The sequence below is a fragment of the Bison bison genome, unplaced genomic scaffold (assembly GCF_000754665.1).
Source record: "Bison bison bison isolate TAMUID 2011002044 unplaced genomic scaffold, Bison_UMD1.0 scf7180017864144, whole genome shotgun sequence".
Taxonomy (NCBI): Eukaryota; Metazoa; Chordata; class Mammalia; order Artiodactyla; family Bovidae; genus Bison; species Bison bison.
In genome coordinates this window covers 58,238-76,187 of record NW_011494716.1, presented here as the reverse complement: position 1 = coordinate 76,187, position 17,950 = coordinate 58,238, and the positions used below count along the sequence as shown (strand labels likewise).

Genomic DNA, 17,950 nt, shown 5'->3' with positions numbered 1-17,950 from the left:
AAGAATTGATGCTATTGAACTGTGGTGTTGGAGAAGACTCTTGAGAGTCCCTTGGACTGCAAGGAGATCCAACCAGTCCATTCTGAAGGAGATCAGCCCTGGGATTTCTTTGGAGGGAATGATGCTGAAGCTGAAACTCCAGTACTTTGGCCACCTCATGTGAAGAGTTGACTCATTGGAAAAGACTCTGATGCTGGGAGGGATTGGGGGCAGGAGGAGAAGGGGACGACAGAGGATGAGATGGCTGGATGGCATCACCGACTCGATGGACATGAGTTTGGGTGAACTCCAGGAGTTGGTGATGGACAGGGAGGCCTGGCATGCTGCAATTCATGGGGTTGCAAAGAGTCAGACACGACTGAGCAAGTGAACTGAACTGAACTGAAGCACAGTGGTTTCAGATTTGGAGATAAACCTATCAAATGGAAGTCTGGGAAAGGAATATAAAATAAAGGCAAACATTTGCATTCCAGGAAATTAAGAGAACAAGGATCGAAAATGTAAGGATTGCATACATAACATAAAGAACCACCATTAAGGCATCAGGCAGCCCTTCACTGAACCCGACCACATGAATGATGGCTAACTCTGGGTCTCCTCTAGCTTCTCTGAATTTGCTTCTTTTGTAAAGGCTGATAATAATTGCTAATATGTTATAAGTGCTATCATTTTCCAGAGAAATGGATATGGAATCTTTGGATCTGCTCAAAGTCAGGATAAACACTGAGATGCAAATGCAGTGCTCTGAGGCCAGAACAAGAGCTTCTGATATGTAACAAGTAAATCTAGTTGTTGATCTACTTGATATATAGTAGTGTGCATCTGTTAGTCCCATACTCCTAATTTATTCTCTCCCTTTTCCCTTTGCTAACAAGTTTGTTTTCTATGTCTATGAGTCTGTTTCTGTTTTTTAAGTAAGTTCATTGGTATTTTTTCCAGATTCCACATGTAAGTAATATCATATGATATTTGCCTTGCTCTGTCTGACTTACTTCACTTAGTATGATAATCTCTAGGTCTATTCATGTTGCTACAAATGGCATTATTTCATCCTTTTTTATGGCTAATATTCCATTCTCTATACACCACATCTTATTTATTCACTCATCTGCTGACAGACACTAATGTTGCTTTCATGTCTTGACCATTGCAAATAATGTTGCTATAAACATTGGGGGGCAAGTATCTTTTTGAATTACAGTTTTTCTCTTTTACAGATATATGACCAGGAGTGGGACTGCTGGATCATATGGTAATTTTTAAAAAACTTTAATTTATTTTTGGCTGCACTGGGTCTTCACTGCAGTGAGCAGGCGTTTCTCTAGTTGTGGGGAGCCAGGGCTACTCTCTAGCTGTGGCACACAGACTTCTTGTTGTGGGGGCTTCTCTAGTTGCAGAGTATGGGCTCTAAGGTGAGCTTCAGTAGCTGTGGTGCACAGGCTCGGCTGTCCCATGGCATGGTGGATCTTCCTGGGAAACTGGAAGGTCCAGGAAGATCTGAACCAGAGATTGAACCCATGTCCCCTGCATTGGCAGGAGGATTTTTATCCACTGCGCCACCAGGGAATTCCCCAAGGTCTCTTAAAACCTCTTTTTTTGTGTCGCCAGCTGCCAGGCCTGTGCTCCATCAGTGTTTCTATCTGCACCTCTCTAGGTTGACCCATAACTCAATTCTCCTGCACTCTTTGGCATCAGTTCTTATTTTTGCCTTTCATGATTCATCTATTCTACCTATCATTTTAGAGGTAACACCCCTCCTGACAGAACCAAATTCCCAGGAGTTCCTCTTTTATTATGGCGTCTTACTATTGTTATGCCACAACTTCACAATCAGGACCTGGAAAATTATCTGCCCTGGATGTCTTACCCCTTCTTTCCTTCCAAACTGTGACTTATCATTTCCATCTATTTTGAAGTAACATTTAGAAGCCCAGAGAAGCATAAAAGCGTACATATACGGAGATAATTTCACATGTCTTTAATGGTGAATGGAATTATTCCATTGTTAAAGTAATCATACAAGTGAAAAATTGATTCTGAAGGAATAATAATTAATGCCATAGGTAATGGAAATAGCAATGCTACCAAGAAAAGAAGTTATAAACACATTCCCTGACAGAAAATTGTATCAGGACTCACCTTTTTGGAAGAAAGTGCTGATCATGAATGCAAAGAAAATTGTGGCAATTGCGAAACACATTAGAAACACAAATATCAAACTAGGGTCACTGTTTCCGAACACTGCTGACTCGTCAAACTACAAAACAATCACAGGTGTACGTAATTCTTACATGGAAAGAATGAAGAAAAGGCGTAAAAGACCCTTAAAACAATGTGTACATTAAAAAAAAAAACAGGATTATCTTAAATAAAACAATATATACATAGGTTTTTAAGGCAGACCTTTAATCTAGCCTCCATTACCATTTACAAATCACGCTCTGTGTTTATGCCTTTTTTAAGGAAAGCATAAGCTTGAATTCAATTTCTGGCCCAATGTCAATGTTCTTTTTGCTTTAATAAGAGAGTTTATCCTATTTACCATTATAACTACTACAAATAATTTTAGTATTCCTTTTGATATCTTATATCTCCTCTTTTTATTGTTTTCAGGCAATTTTCTTTGTTTATATATTTTGCTATATAGTCTGAGTTTTCCTGCCTTTCTACATTCAAAATGCCCCAATTTTGGTAATTTAGCAGGCAAATTTTCATGTATCCATATTATAATTTAGTTATTAAACACAAGTTAGTGAATTGGAACACAAAATTCCATTGACAGCATAAAAGGAAAAATTAACAAGATACTTGGGCATAAAAAGAATGTTCTTAACTTTTACAATAGCTTTTTCAATTATTTACAGAGCACAAAATTTGCAATGTTTTAAAGTTTATAACTCAACTTTCGTAATGAACTAATCACACTCAGGCCCACTACTTGAAGACTGGAGAAGTGGAGGGAGGGCAAAGTTCTCCCAGATCATAAATTTCAATGCTTCCTCTGCCAAAGGCTGAGCAAATACCACCACATGTCAACCTGAGGTTTTTAAAATGTTCATCAATTACTGTGTTTTCACCATGTCTTGAATCTCACCACCACCAGCCACACCACACCATACTTTCCCCCCATTATCTTCAGAGCTTAGCACATCCTGAAAGACAAGAGACATGTACCTCTATGCAGAAGAGAATGGTCATGAAAGAAACGACAATGGAGGCAGAAATGAAGAACACGATGAACCAAGCCACCCAGTGTTGCCAGCTGTGCAGCCCCATCATGCACATATACTCCTAGAAAAAGCGAAAGAACCAGACGTTACAGGGTCTTCAGGCTCAGTCTGAACTGGTCTGGTTTAGCTGTCTGTTACTGAAACCCGAGCAGTCTGGGATAAAGGGTCCCACGTGTGTCCCGGGAAGAGGCAGATCATGAATGTGATGGGGACTGAGTTGCAAAGAGATCAACAAACCAGACAGTGGAGTTTCTCTGGGAGAGACAGATCTTGGGTTAAAATTATTCTTCTTTTGTTATGGTTAGTAAACTGCTGGCTCATTCATTTATTGAGCACTGACTATCCGTGAATGGCTCCTATGGCCCTGAGGATAGAATCTAAACTCCTCGGCATCCTGTGGTCTGGTCACAGAAAATCTTCCTATAATTCATTAAACACATCTCAACCTCTTTGTCTTTTTTGTTTGCTTTGCCGCTCACACATGTTGCTCTGACTCTTTCTTCTCTCATTCTCTCTTTACCTATTGAAATCTTGCTTGATTTTCAAAACCTAGTTCAAGTGTTACCTGCTCTGTGAAGCCTTCTCTGCTCAGCTCCGCCCTTGCCCCATACAGCCATCACATCCACACATCCCATTACCCAAGCACTGGGGGCTCCTTTGTAACATGTGACCTTACTACCATGAATCACCCAAGGAAAAGGATGGTGTCATTTGTATCTGTAACTCACATGCATATGTCTAGCAAACACAGGTGAAAAAAATGTCTGGTAAGTGAATAAAAGCAAAGCTCTATGCTGGGTACCATGCAGAGAAAATACCACAGGCAGAGCGACTGCATTCCAAAAGTTCACAGTCTTGTACTGGAGATAAATATGTGGTAATAACCCTGTATACTCCATGCCCTAAGTACAGAAATAGAGTTTTTATCTTTTATAAAGATCAGAAGTGGTAGTAGGTCAATGAATCAAAAACGAGTTGGTTAAAGCAGGGAATCACAAAAATGACATCACATGATTTAAAACCTGACCTTCACTTAAAGCACATAAACGGGTAATGTGTGCCAGTACTGCGATGTCAGAACACGAACTCTTCTTCTGAAGTGTGTGCTGCTCGCTGGAGCACTGGAGCTCACGTGATTGTGCGGGGTCTTCACTGGGGTGCAGGCTTTTCGCTAGCTGTGGCGAGCTAGGGCTACTCCTCACTGTGGTCCACGGGCTTCTCATTGCGGTGGCTTCTCTTGCTGTGGAGCATGGGCTCCAGGGACCACAGGCTTCACTAGCTGCGACACACAGGCTCAGTAACGGCAGCTCGCGGGCCCAGAGCACGTGCGTTCAGTGGTTGTGGCCCACAGGCTTAGCTGCTCCACAGCACGTGGGATCTTCCAGGCCCAGGGATGGAACCTGTGTCTCCTGCATTGGCAGGTGGATTTTGTACCGCTGAGACGCCAAAGAAGGCCTTCCGATTTCTTATTTAATATTACATCTTCTGTTGTATGTGTTTTTGTGTGTGTGTGTATGTGATTTCCTTTGTTTTCTATCTTTTGGTATATGGACTATATTTTCTTTCTTTTTATTTTCTCCAGGGTTTTAAGAATTAAATGTCCTACTTTTCAATACTATTTGGTGTTTACTTTTAAGCTTTTCAAAAGTGTTCTTTATTCTTGTCTAGAAAGCAAACTCAAGTGTGAAATAGGAAACACACAACCAAGTCAATGATCTGGGTGAAAATATTTGATACCCACCCTCTTCCCTCCACCAATCTGTTGCCGAAATGACTTAACAAATAGTAAAGAGAAAACTCCCTCCCTGAGCTGGCAATGAAAAAGGGTTTCCAACGGCACACCAGAAGCTTCTGGCTTCCGTGGAGCTGTTCACTCCATGCAGAGCCAAGTGGAGAGGCCTGCCATCAGGCCCTGTCTCAGCAGCACCCGTCGCAGTGGGTTAAGATCCCTACCTTCCACCACATCTGATTAAGCAGGAAACGCCCCCTTGCCCACGGCCTCCCACAGCAGACTGATCACATGAGAAGGCAGAGCAAACCAGACATCACTGGTGAGGCCACGCGTGGCTCACAGAGCCACTGGCCACCTATCTTAGTACATAAGAATCAACAAAAAGAGAAGAAAGCGGAGAGACTGAGAAGATTTTCTTAAAGAGCAAAAAGTGAGGAGAGAAGTAACAAGAGAGGTTATGTAAGGAACAGAGGAGGGCAGAAAGATCTACCCTATCTTAAGTTGTGGCTTCTAGAGAACGCTCCCTGTCTACCTTGCCACAAAATTAGACTGAGTTAATTTTGGATGATTATTCCTCTCATTTGTCAGTTAGTCAGTTCACAAACATTTTCGCACACCTGTCGTGTGTGAGGCAGTGTGCTGGCAAGTCAGGAACCTAGGACAGACACTCCTCTTCTGAAAGTAAGAGTTCACCTAATGACATGAACTAAGCTGAAAGCCGGTTAAAATGGTGAAAGAACATCCAAGTTCCAGCTCACCTCAAAGGCTGCTCTCACACCTAAAGCCACCTCTCACCTGCCCTGGCCGCCCTCCTACCCTGGCCATCGTTTATTAGCAGTTCCCACACATTCCTGGCCACCTGTCTGTTATGACAGGATTACCTTCAGCTTTCTCTCCTTCTCCAGTACAATGGAATTGATGGTGATGAGCTCAATGCAGATGAAGCTGAGCATAAGGAAAACAGGGAACTCATTCTGAAGGACCAGGAAGAAGATGTCCCGCACATATGCACCATGTGGGAATCTCTTCAGAAGCACACTGAGGCTCTGAAACAGCCCGGTCGTCTCCGTGGGAGCGTGGTGCCACATGATGGCTCTATCTGTCGCATGCTGTATGGCCAGGAAGCCTTCTTGGTAGTATCCTACACGAAAAAGCAGTGGATACAAACACAAGAGATTAAGGACAAAGATGCAAAACAACGGATAATTCAGATGGGTGATGGCTAGCCATTCATACAGTCAGGAATAGAAAAGGCACTGCTATAGCCACGGTGCTACGATATAGAAGAAAAAGTCACAGTGGGACTCGTGTGGCTGAGGGATGGTGTCTTTTATCAGAAATAGGGTAAACGGGAGTTCTGGGCAGACAGATGAGGGATACCCAAGACAACCATCCTTGGGGCAGGGGGGCTTCTCCTCCCGAGTCCTCAGGCTCTGGGGAGGGTGAACACTCTGCAGTTGTGCTCTGCACCACACAGGAAGAGTCAAATTCAAAGAACTTGGAAGACATAGCCCCTCTCAACTGCTGTGACCTTTCCCTGAACTGTCCCTGCTGTAGTCCAAGGGTTATGGTCACTGAATTTTGCTGCCAGACCTCAAAACCAGTCTTCACCATAAGCAACCCTTGTTTCAATACAGCATAGCTGGTGTGCCAAGGTCACCTTTTGGGAACAACAAATAGATCAAAAGGCAAAGATCCCTGGTCCTGGAGTTTTCTAAGAAATAATGGCCTACGTCCAAGCAAGGGTCGCCAGCCCTCCATACCGGCAGAGCTGAGTAGGGTATGCCAGCATTAGGGTAGAGAGGACTGAGGTCTTCTGGTGGCCGAGACCTAGGGAGGCCTCCAGATGTGTCAGGATGAAAAAGGCAGGAACAAATTGTTAACCATAAAAGTCTGGGAACTGTTACATATCCGTGATTGCAAGCAGGAGAACTGCCACACAACTGCTGATACCCTTTCTAGAATTACATGACACTATAAACCCTGGGACTTGGGTTCCCACTTGGGGGGCTTGCAAGCCCAAAGCTTCAGGTCAATAGTGTGGCCACTCTACAAGGTGCTGCAGACTGGCGACTTAGTTTTCTAAGAGCAGTTCATCCTCGAGGGCCCAGAGAGGACAGTCACCCTAAACCCCTCATGAAGACCGAGACCAAAACACGACAGGGGTTTGGAGGGCACAAGTCCCAGAGAGGCCTGGTTCATGCGTCTCCAGTCAGGTGGCCACTGCTTACCGTGGAGGAAGCAGGATGCGCGAGTCTCCGCGCCGCCCCACTGTCTTCCCTCAGTGCAGGGAGCTAACGGCAAGTACACACTGTTATAAGCGGGAACATAGAGAAAGCACTCATTCTTGTAAAATGCTTCCATTCTTCTCTTGAACAATTCAGTATCATTACAAAACAATTAGCGGCTAAACTGCTGGACTAACTTACTCTAGAATGTAAGCATTTTACTAAATGCCACATTCTTTTTTTTTAATGTTAATTTATTTGGCTGCACTGGGTCTTAATCTTGGCACATAGGATCTTTTAGCTGTGGCATGTGGGATCTAGCTCCCTGAGCAGGGATCGAACCCAGGCCCCCCACATTAGGAACACAGAGTCTTAGCCACTGGACCACCAGGGTAGTTCCCTGAATGCCACATTTCTAAATGCACTGCTTCAACCTCTTCTGAAATGTTAGTTTAGCGAGTGTTCAGACACAGAAACAACACAAATGGCGTCATTAAGACTGGATGAAACCAGCTCACGACGATGCACAGAGGCTTCCTCACCTGGAGCTCCCCCTTCAGAAACTCCATAGTCTCGGGGCTCTTGGCTTAGGTTAGGAGGATAAAGAAAGGATGTGAGCCAGCCTTGCATGTCATCTTGTTGGAGGATTAACCTCAAGGATAAATAATTCCTCTGAAAGAAACTGAAGCGCAAGTAGTACTTAACCTATGAAGAACAGAGAGAAAACAAATGCAGTCATGAGATCGAGGAACTCAGAAACGGAACAGGACACAGCAAGGGTGAGCCTGACGTTAGCTGTGACAGGAGGAAGGGCACCCGCGTGGGCAGACATCCTCTGGGGGCACACACGGACGTGTCTTCCCTGCATCCTTCTGTGACCAGCCTAAGAAACAAGAGGGGTCACGACTCCCGTCAGGAAAGCAGTGAAAAGGCCCTGAGTGCAGGCTCTGGAGCCAGACCACCGGGATCCAAACCCCTGTCTCCTAATGAGCAGCCACAGCAATCTGGGCAAGTTACCTCACCTTGCCTAGGCTTCCTCATCAGTAAAACAGGAATGATGTTAACAGTACCTACCTCCAAGGTGCTGTGGGATCAAATAAGATGGTCCCTGGGATGGGCCTGGCATTTGTAAGTGTCCAACATCCTGCACTAGTTCTAAAAGCTGATTGTTAGATAGACTGCACCAGTTCCAGTTCAGTTGCTCAGTCATGTCTGACTCTTTGCGACCCCATGAAGTGCAGCATGCCAGGCCTCCCTGTTGATCATCAACTCCCGAAGTTCACTCAAACCCATGTCCATTGAGTTGGTGATGCCATCCAACCATCTCATTCTCTGTCGTCCCCTTTTCCTCCTGCCCTCAATCCCTCCCAGCATCAGGGTCTTTTCAAATGAGTCAGCTCTTCGCATGAGGTGGCCAAAGTATCGGAGTTTCAGCTTTAGCATCAGTCCTTCCAAAGAACACCCAGGACTGATCTCCTTTAGAATGGACTGGTTGGATCTCCTTGCAGTCCAAAGGACTCTCAAGAGTCTTCTCCAACACCATAGTTCAATAGCATCAATTCTTTAGCGCTCAGCTTTCTTTATAGTCCAACTCTCACATCCATACATGACCACTGGAAAAACCATAGCCTTGACTAGATGGACCTTTGTTGACAAAGTAATGTCTCTGCTTTTCAGTATGCTGTCTAGGTTGGTCATAGCTTTCTTTCTAAGGAGTAAGCATCTTTTAATTTCATGGCTGCAATCACTTCTGCAGTGATTTTGGAGCCCAGAAAAATAAAGTCAGCCACTGTTTCCACTGTTTCCCCATCTATTTGCCACAGCAGAGCACAAAAGCTATACATCAGTGATTTTCCCATCCTAAAGCAGAAATCAAATATTCTGATATTTAAAACACTGCCTTTTCCTTAAATGAACAGATCCACCATATCTGAAGTCCATGGGATTAGTAATAATGACAATTACTATTCCTTCTGGAAAATGCCTCTGCTCCAGGCCCCATTCTAAGCACTTTATAGGCATAAAACTCATTTAATCCTCACACTGGTTCTAAGAGTTAGGAACTACTATTAGTTCCATTACACTGATAGAGAAACTAAGGCCCAAGAATGACAGTGACTATCCCAAGGTTACACAGGAGGAAGTACAGAACTGGGACTCCAGTCTATGGGGTTGGGCACTGAGGCTCCCTTCTGTAGCCCAGTGGCTGAAAATATGCCATCCTGTACCCTCAGGACACAAGCTCGCTCCAAAATGCCTTCTCTTTTGAAGAATAAGAAAACAGGATTTAAGATATGAAATCAGGAGTATTGTCTGATCTCCTCTGGATATAAGACAGCCACCAGCCGACAAAGCTGATGAGGCACAGCTCGGTAACAGCATTGCTTACTGAACTCATGTTGATGGCGGGCATCATGAGAAGACTGTGACGGAAGAGATGCTCTTACCTCAAGTGGCAAGGGTTCCGTGTTGTCATTGAAGTTATGATCAAAAACAATCCCAGTCAATACATAAAAAGCTTTGGGATCTTGAATTATGTACTTTTCAAACACAGGTACTGAAGGGTAGCCTAGAACTACAAAGAGAAAAATCCAGTTAGTGAGTAGTTGGCAGGGGAGTGAGGATAGGGGTGTTAAATGCTGCCCAACTACCCTCTTCTACCCCAAAAGATACGGACTTCCATCTCCTCAGCTGGCAAATGTCACTCACTCACTCCTTCATCCTGCAAACGAATGTGCACATCCTATATAAGACACCCAGAACCATCCTGGGCAGTGGGAATGCATAGTTGATGATAACAGCTAAACCTCTGCAGGGTCTCAAAGCTCTTGCATATTTGAGTTCTTCTAGGCTGACTCATTGGAAAAGACACTGATGCTGGGAAAGATTGAGGGCAAAAGAAGGGGCAACAGAGAATGAGACGGTTGGATAGTGTCACCAACTTGATGGACATGAGTTTGAGCAAACTCCAGGAGATGGTGAAGGACAGGGAGGCCTGGTATGCTGCAGTCCATGGGGTCACAAAGAGTCGGACACAACTTAGTGACTGAACAACAACAAAGCTGCACTTGGGACTGAAGTAGATAGAACACAATTCTTGTTCACGTTAATGAGAAAATTATCACTGCATTTCCAGCTTCTCTTCATGGTTATAAAAACCAAAAGTGGAAACAAAATCATCAAGAAGTATAGCTGCTCTGATGAGAGAATTAAGTTTTAAAAGTCACCTGTCCTCACATCTGACTGGCGATTCAGGATCCTCCTTGAGAATAATTCTTTCTCAGAAGGCTGAAGTTGTCACCACACCACTGAGCACACCGCGCTGCCAAGGGTAACGTCTGATTCCTCGGAGGTGACCAGAAACCTGTGAGACTTCTGTTCCTTGATCCCTGGGTTCAGAAATGTCATAACACAGGCCCACCTTTTTGCTCTTTCTTGTTCCCTTGCTTGTGATGAGCGCATCTGCCCGAGCTGGAGATGCCAGTGTTCAGAAAGCTTTTCTCTATTGCTGTTTTCCTCCTGTCATTTGTCACCTTTCTTCCAGAAATCTGAACAGACGAGCTGAGACATCCAGACATACCCTTCATGTCTATCCCCTCCTTCATCCTTCATACATATTCCTTCATCCATTTCTTGGTCTCTTGGCTTTACAGTCTTAGAGGCTTCTCTTGACTTTACCTTCCCCATCACCAACAGAACTTCACACATGTCCATCCTATTATTTCCATGAATGTTATTTTGATAATCATTTTTAATTTCCAAGTCCTCTGTTTCTTCCACTGTTTCCTTTTTTTATGGGGGTCTGGTTTCACTTTGGAGTGGTAATATTTTCTCAAATGTCTCTGGAAATACTAATGAGAATTTTTTATTAACTAGATTAAAAAAAACAAAAACAGGGCATGCACCTGGTAGAATTCTGAGTGATCCTAAAGGTTAAACAGTGGAGTCCTTCAGCTACCATTGGCTCCTGATTCCTTTATCATGACACAATCTCTGTAAGCCAATTTCTTTTGTATATTAAAAAAAAATCCATGACTTATGTTTTTGGCCATGATGGAGTAACAGAGATTGAATTTATCCTCCTACCACAAATAACCAAAAAACTGGATAGGAAAGAAAAGAATCAAGTTTTTCAGACAACGGCCAATACGTAGCACAGCATTATGATTCCTGGGAAAAGAGAAACAAATAAGATGACCACTAAGAGCACTCTGGTTTTCTGTCTGAAGGCACATTTCAGACCACAGAGCAGGGAGGGGGGACCCAAGTGGAACACAGACACCTATGTGGCTGCACTGACAGAGGTTTGAGTTGGAAGAGTCTGAAGTGGCTTTAAGTTGCAGGCCAGAGTTCCCAGGAGAAGAAGGCTGCGCTGGGAAATGGCCCCAGAAACCTGCTCAGAGGACACTTTAATGACTCCTATGATGTGCCCTGCCCGGGTGAGCAGGACAGGACGGGCTCAGTGGTGCCCAGAGCCCACTGAGATCAGGAGGCACTTGAGTTCTGACCAGCCAGTGGGGATAGTTCCTGGTGATCACTTGAGGTCTTCACAAGAGTCACACCTTAGTAATGGAATAAACTAACTCTAAGGTAAAAGCTGTTCCACACCTTGCCCAACACACAAAAAAGGTTAAAACAACTCCTGAAAAGACTTTTTGGTGAAACTGAACTTTACCTTTTTACCAGAACAATAGACAACCACTTGATCCACAAAAGCTGAGACTTGATCCAGTTCTCAAACTGTATCCAGTCTCAAGACTTCTCTGTTTTGTAGATAAGTTCATTTGAACCTTTTTCTTAGATTACACATATAAGTGATATCATATGGTATCTGTCTTTCTCTGACTTCACTCAGTGTGACAGTGAAGGTGAGGGACAAATTGGAAGACTGTGACTGACATATACACACCACTATATACAGAATGGATAATAAGTACCCACTGTATAGCACATATTACTATACTCTGTAATGGCCTACCCGGGAAAAGAACCTAGAAGAGTGGAGATGTGTGTGTGTGTCACTGATTCACTTTGCAGTGTGCCTGAAGCTAACACGATGCTGTTGCTGTCGTCGTTGTTGTTGTTTAGTCACTCAGTCATGCTCAACTCCTTTGGGATCCCATGGAACTTCCAATAAAAAATTAAAAAAAAAAAAACACTTTCTCTTCCTCTGTATTACTTTTTTGATTATTTTTTTGATGCTAGCAGTTTCTGGGACTAAGACCTCCCAGCTGAAGTTCTAAATGGAATAGTGAGGGCCCTGTCTCTTTAACTTTTCTTCTATATTTTGTCATTTCATTTCTCTCTGTGTTGTATTCTGAAAGTCTCCTTCAGCTGTCTTCCAGTTCACCAGTTTTACCTTCAACTGAGTTTTGTATCATATTCTGATTATTTTTTTACTTCTAGAAGTTCTGTTTGGCTCTTCTCCCCCCTCACATCGGCTAGGCGACTCTTATAGTGGAATACTAGCTACAAATATTTTCAGGTTGTCTTTTATATTTTTAAATCTAGTAAACATAGTGATTTCATAATGTGAGGCTAATAATTCCATTATCTGAAGTATCTCTGGTTCTGTTTCTGCCGTCTGTCGTTCACACTGATCTTCACCCTTGCTCTCGTTTTCTGATATGTGCTCACTGACTGTGACACATTTGCGGCCGCCCTTCTTTGAGATACAGAATCATGACGTGTTCTTTCAGAGGAGGTGACATTTGCATCTGGCCATCGACATCTCACTTTGTACTTTGAGGGGTTCTCTCTTCTTTTCTTTTGACAACCAGGGGATGTGAATCTGGGCTCCAAACCCTGGGGGCAGGCGCTTCTGCTGCTGTGCTGTTTTCTCGAAGCCCCTCCAGGGTGGGAAAGAGGCTTGTTCTCTTCTGGCTCAGGCTTACAGTGGGAGTCCAGGCATTTGGGGTCCTGGCTCCATGGGAGATGGTCTCCTATGAGACATTCCACCTGAATGAGCTCAGTTCCCTCTCGTATGATGCAGGTTTCACAAGAAGCAGTTTGGGGATTCCATTGACCTCTCTCTGTGTTCTTTCCTTCACCTGGATTTTTTTTTTTTAGAAAAATATCCAAGAGTACGGAAATATTTTAACAATACAATAAATAAAAAGTAGGTTAAGAGTTCATACAAGACGATCCAATTTTGTTAGAAAAAAGGAAAGAAGGGTGTATACAAGGCTTTGAAAAATCAAAGTGAAAGTCACTCAGTCGTGTCCAACTCTTTGAGACCCCATGGACTATACAGTCCATGGAATTCTCTAGGCCAGAATACTGGAGTTGGTAGCCATTCCCTTCTCCAGGGGATCTTACCAACCAAGGGATCGAACCCAGGTCTCCCACACTGCAGGTGGATTCTTTACCAGCTGAGCCACCAGGAAAGCCCATACAAGGTTTTAAATAGCACTTATATCTGGGTGATAGGATTATGAGTACATTTGCCTTTTATCCTATACAAAGATTTGCTGTTGTTCTTTTGTTTCCTTAGCCTTATTTAGATTGCCTTTTTAAACACACACATATACATACACACATATTTTGTTAAATTGTACAAAATAGTATACTTACAGGAAGGCATACAAAACACAAACGTTTTTAATGAACAATTATGAAATTAACATCTAAGTAATTAATCCCTGGATCAATATATTTTTACCCTATTTTATTTGTCTTGATAGTTGGGTTGGTCCATATAACCTAGTGTGCCATATTTCCAGAAGCAGAACAGCAATAATCTCTTTCCCAGAGATCCCCAGGAAAAAATCTTGCTGTTTCCTTGAGTCTTACCGAGTTATGTGTCTTCCCTGGACAAACTCCTACAGTGAGGGGACTGCCAACTAGTACAGAGAGATTACAACTCATCCTGCACCCAGGGTGGAGCCATCATGGGCTCAGAGTGGGAGAGAAATCAGGCCTCCAGGGAGGAACAGGCTCTGTGTGTATATCAAAAGGGTGGATAGAAAGGGAAGAAAAACCCAGATGTCTATCGTGGTTTGGAAGAGATCATCAAGCTATTGCTTGTCCTTACTTCTAGGCTGGAGGATTTGTTTAGGGGAATGGCCTGAAGGTATTAGTTGTTGTTCAGTCACTCAGTTGTGTTCGACTCTTTGCAACCCCACAGAACGCAGCCTGCCAGGCTCCTCTGTTCATGAGATTTCTCAGACAAGAATACTGGAGTAGGTTGCCATTTCCTCCTCCAGGAGATCTTCCCAACCCAGGGGTTGAACCCGCATCTCCTGCATTACAGCCAGATTCTTTACCACTGAACCACTAAGGAAACCCATGGCATAAACAGGGGAGTTTAACTTTTATTCCCTATCTCTTTAATATTGTTTGCAATTTTCAATGCAAGGAATTTTTGTATTTATTGTAAATTTTAAGTTCCTTAAAAATTTGTTTTTAATTCCAGAAAAATACATCCCAAACAGTTAACAAAGAATTCTGGGGAGTGGGATTAGGGAAGGGACTTTAACTCTGAACTCTGTTCTGTGTCACATATGGTTCTGTAATAAGGCGAGAGCTGTCTGAGGACAGGAGTGAGCCATGGAAACGGCAGGGAGGTGGGAACAGGTGAAGACTGCAGTGTCACAGCACTCAAGCAGCAGAGAATCCCAGGCAGGAAACGCATGAGTGCAGCCCTGCACGCTGAGGGCAAAGGCGAGGAAGCTCTGGGTCTAGCAGTCAGCAAGCCATCTTTCCCTCGTGAATGTCTGCGAGTACCAGCCCCTTCCAATCACCACTCCAGAGGACAGCCAGAGAAATCTTTGTACAACAAATGACACTGTAGTCTAACCTGTCTTCTCCAAAGCCCTGCAATGGACCCCTTCTGCGTGCAGAAGAAAGCCCGATGCTCTGACAAGGCCAGCGAAGCTCTGCACGCTGTGGCTCCTACAGACGTGCCCGACCTCACCTAACTCAACCATGTCAGCTTCACCTGCTGACTTCCAGATCCTCAGTCACCCCAGGGACTGGCTGCTCGCTGTCCCCCTCCTGGATAGCCCCTGAAAGCCACCACCCTCCCACTTCCTATGGGTGGATCATCGTGTTTTATCACACTTATCACCTCATCAGGGAGGATTTCTTTTTTTTTTTTAATTTTGTAATCTTATATTTATAAAAGGTAGCTGAATTAGAATAGTATTTTAGAATACTAGGAAAGTATAAAGCACAACTTTCGAAAGTTTCCCCACATTCGACAACTGAGGACCTTTAAAAGAACTGCCACATTGAGTGGCACTCAAGAGGTGGGGGAGTAGAACCCTTTCTTTTCACTTTCTGCCTTATGTATTATTAGAATACTTTATAAAAACATATAATTATAGTAACTTTGAAAAATTATTCCACATTTTGAAAAATTGTATCTACCTAACTGCATTCATTCACTCAGTAAGTATGTCCTGAACACCTACTGTGCACCCGGCACAGTGTGTGCATGGAACACACATGCCTCTGCCCTGTGGCGGAGGCAAAGTGCTGCGGGGAAAGGCAGGCATGCACAGGAGCGCAGTGAGTGGCAACGCTTTAACTACACAGCTATCAAGATGCTATGAGCACATCAACAGGATTCTGTGAGAGAGAAAAAGGCAGAATTGGGAAACCTAAAACCTGCATTCCTAAGTGCCATTTTAGCTGAAACCAGAATGATAAGAAGGAAAAGCTGGAGGCAAAGGGTTCTGTCAGAGGGAGGAAAGGCTCCCAGAGCCCAGGATATGAAAGGGGGCACGAGGAGGGCAAGCACGCAAGACTGGGGAAGGCCCGACACGGCTCAGCGCGGCGGGAGCCACTGAGGGCAGGGCGCAGGCTTGGCACTGGCCAGATCCCACCCATCTTTTAAAGACCTTTTTGGCTCCATATAGAGACTGGATGAGAACGGGACAAGAAGAGGAGAAAAGAGATCGCGTAAAAGGCTAACTCAGAATCTCTGAGTGTTTTCTGTTTATTAGACAGAGACATATTATAACTGCAAACCAGAACTTCTGATTAAATATATGAGATGACCAGTGTCACTTTGGTGAGTTAGAACAAACACTTCTCATTTTAATTAGCCTTGAAGCCTTGCGACATAAATATACAAGTCTCTTGTGTGTGTTGTGTAAAATAATAAAGATACATGCAGACTCTTTAGAATTTGGAGAGCCCAGATGTGGAACCACTACTGTAAGACCTCACAGGAAAAAACTTCAGATTAGACTTTATAAAAATGCCCCCTCTGTCCTGCCCCCATCTTTATAGCTAACCTTCAAACTCAACAGTAAAGAAGTCTTTCACCATTTCAGTGATATTCTTCAAAGTTTCACTTTTGGAAGGGATATAAACTAATTGAAATTTATTTTTCAGAGGAAATTGATTGAAGAATTCTGGCAGAGAAGTGATGTCAATTACTTTGTAGTCTACAGGAGGTCTCTTTCTTGGCAAACTACCAAAACGAAGATATATTATAACTGCACAAAACAGTAACGGCATCAAGATTTCAAGGACTGTTACCAGAGTCTTTCGTTTCTAAAACAAAAACAAAAGCCATATGTTAATCCAAAATAGAACACAAGCATTAAGACACTACATGGGAAATGTTCTTCCATTAAGAACACTTTCAATCAACTACACTTCACTAATAAATACGCTAATCCAAAATAGAACACAAGCATTGAGTCACTACATGGCAAATGTTCTTCCATTAAAAACACTTTTAATCAACTATGCTTCACTTATATATGTGTGTGTGTGTGTGTGTGTGTGTGTGTATGTGTGGGTGTATATATATATATAAAAGAATGCTTATATTTCTCCCAGCCACCCTGTACAACATATGAAAAAGGAAAAAAAAAAAAACAATGAGAATTAGCTAGAAACATCTGCTTTTATCTTTTCTGTAACACCAATGGCTAGAAATCAGTAGCAATGATGGTTATCTTCAGTAATTAGAACTAACGGAATTACCACAGAAATGTGGCTCATTTACAGAAAAGGGCTGCTTTACAAGTTCTTAATTTTTTCTTTACTCCATGATTAGAAACCAATTTAACTAAATCATTCAGTTCCTCCGAAGGAGACTCACATTCTCCCTACAGATATCCATACCCACCTTTAAAATGAAATTCTTCCAGAGAAGAAGTTTTAAGTTCCTGAACATCGCCATTTTTCTAGCTGAAGAGGAGTGATTGCCGCTAGCTGGGAGACAAATGGGGAGATGTTACTAACATTAAAATCCTGAGTGGCTCTTTGGGCCTGGGAACGCTCTCTGCTCCCAGGCTTTCAGAGCCCCGCCTGGACCACTTTTCCTCCTTCCGGTCCAGCGGTGCTGGCCCCTCCCCTCCCTGCCCTCTGAGTATTAAAGTGTTCCAGGCCCCACCTGTGGACTCAGAGCAGCACCACTCTGTAGGTGCTCTCACTCACTATTTTGGGTTTAAATCCATCTACATGATGACTTTTTAAATTTACATTTCCAGCCTTGAGTTGCTTCTAGACCCAAATGTTCAACTGCCTGCTTGTCATCTCCACTCAACCTGCCCAAACAAGTCTGCTCATATATTTCTCCTAAAACAGATCATTCTTACAGTCTTCCTCTCCTCAGACAATGTCAGTTCATTCTTCCAGTTACACAGGGTTACTGACTCTACTTCTGAAACAGAGCAGAATTCAATCTTTTTTCACCACCGCTTCTCTTGGCACCCTGGTCCAACATCGCCTCATCTCTCGCCTGAATGCCTGCAAGGGCCTCTTCAGTGGTATCACTGTTCCTGCCAACCTGCAGCCCA

At 43.4% G+C, this 17,950-nt stretch overlaps 1 protein-coding gene across 1 annotated transcript in view; it reads right to left on the bottom strand.

The window, feature by feature from the left end:
- Positions 1–17,331, bottom strand: part of LOC104988957 (ATP-binding cassette sub-family A member 3-like) — a 98,246-nt gene extending 80,915 nt beyond the window's left edge. The window contains exons 1-7 of the mRNA XM_010840463.1: positions 17,278–17,331; positions 16,433–16,694; positions 9,638–9,765; positions 7,733–7,895; positions 5,844–6,103; positions 3,175–3,291; positions 2,140–2,257 (exon numbers count right to left, since the gene is read on the bottom strand). Of these exons, the coding sequence (XP_010838765.1) occupies positions 2,140–2,257; positions 3,175–3,291; positions 5,844–6,103; positions 7,733–7,895; positions 9,638–9,765; positions 16,433–16,694; positions 17,278–17,331 (1,102 nt within the window). The remainder of the gene's footprint in view (positions 1–2,139; positions 2,258–3,174; positions 3,292–5,843; positions 6,104–7,732; positions 7,896–9,637; positions 9,766–16,432; positions 16,695–17,277) is intronic.
- Positions 17,332–17,950: the final 619 nt, after the last annotated feature.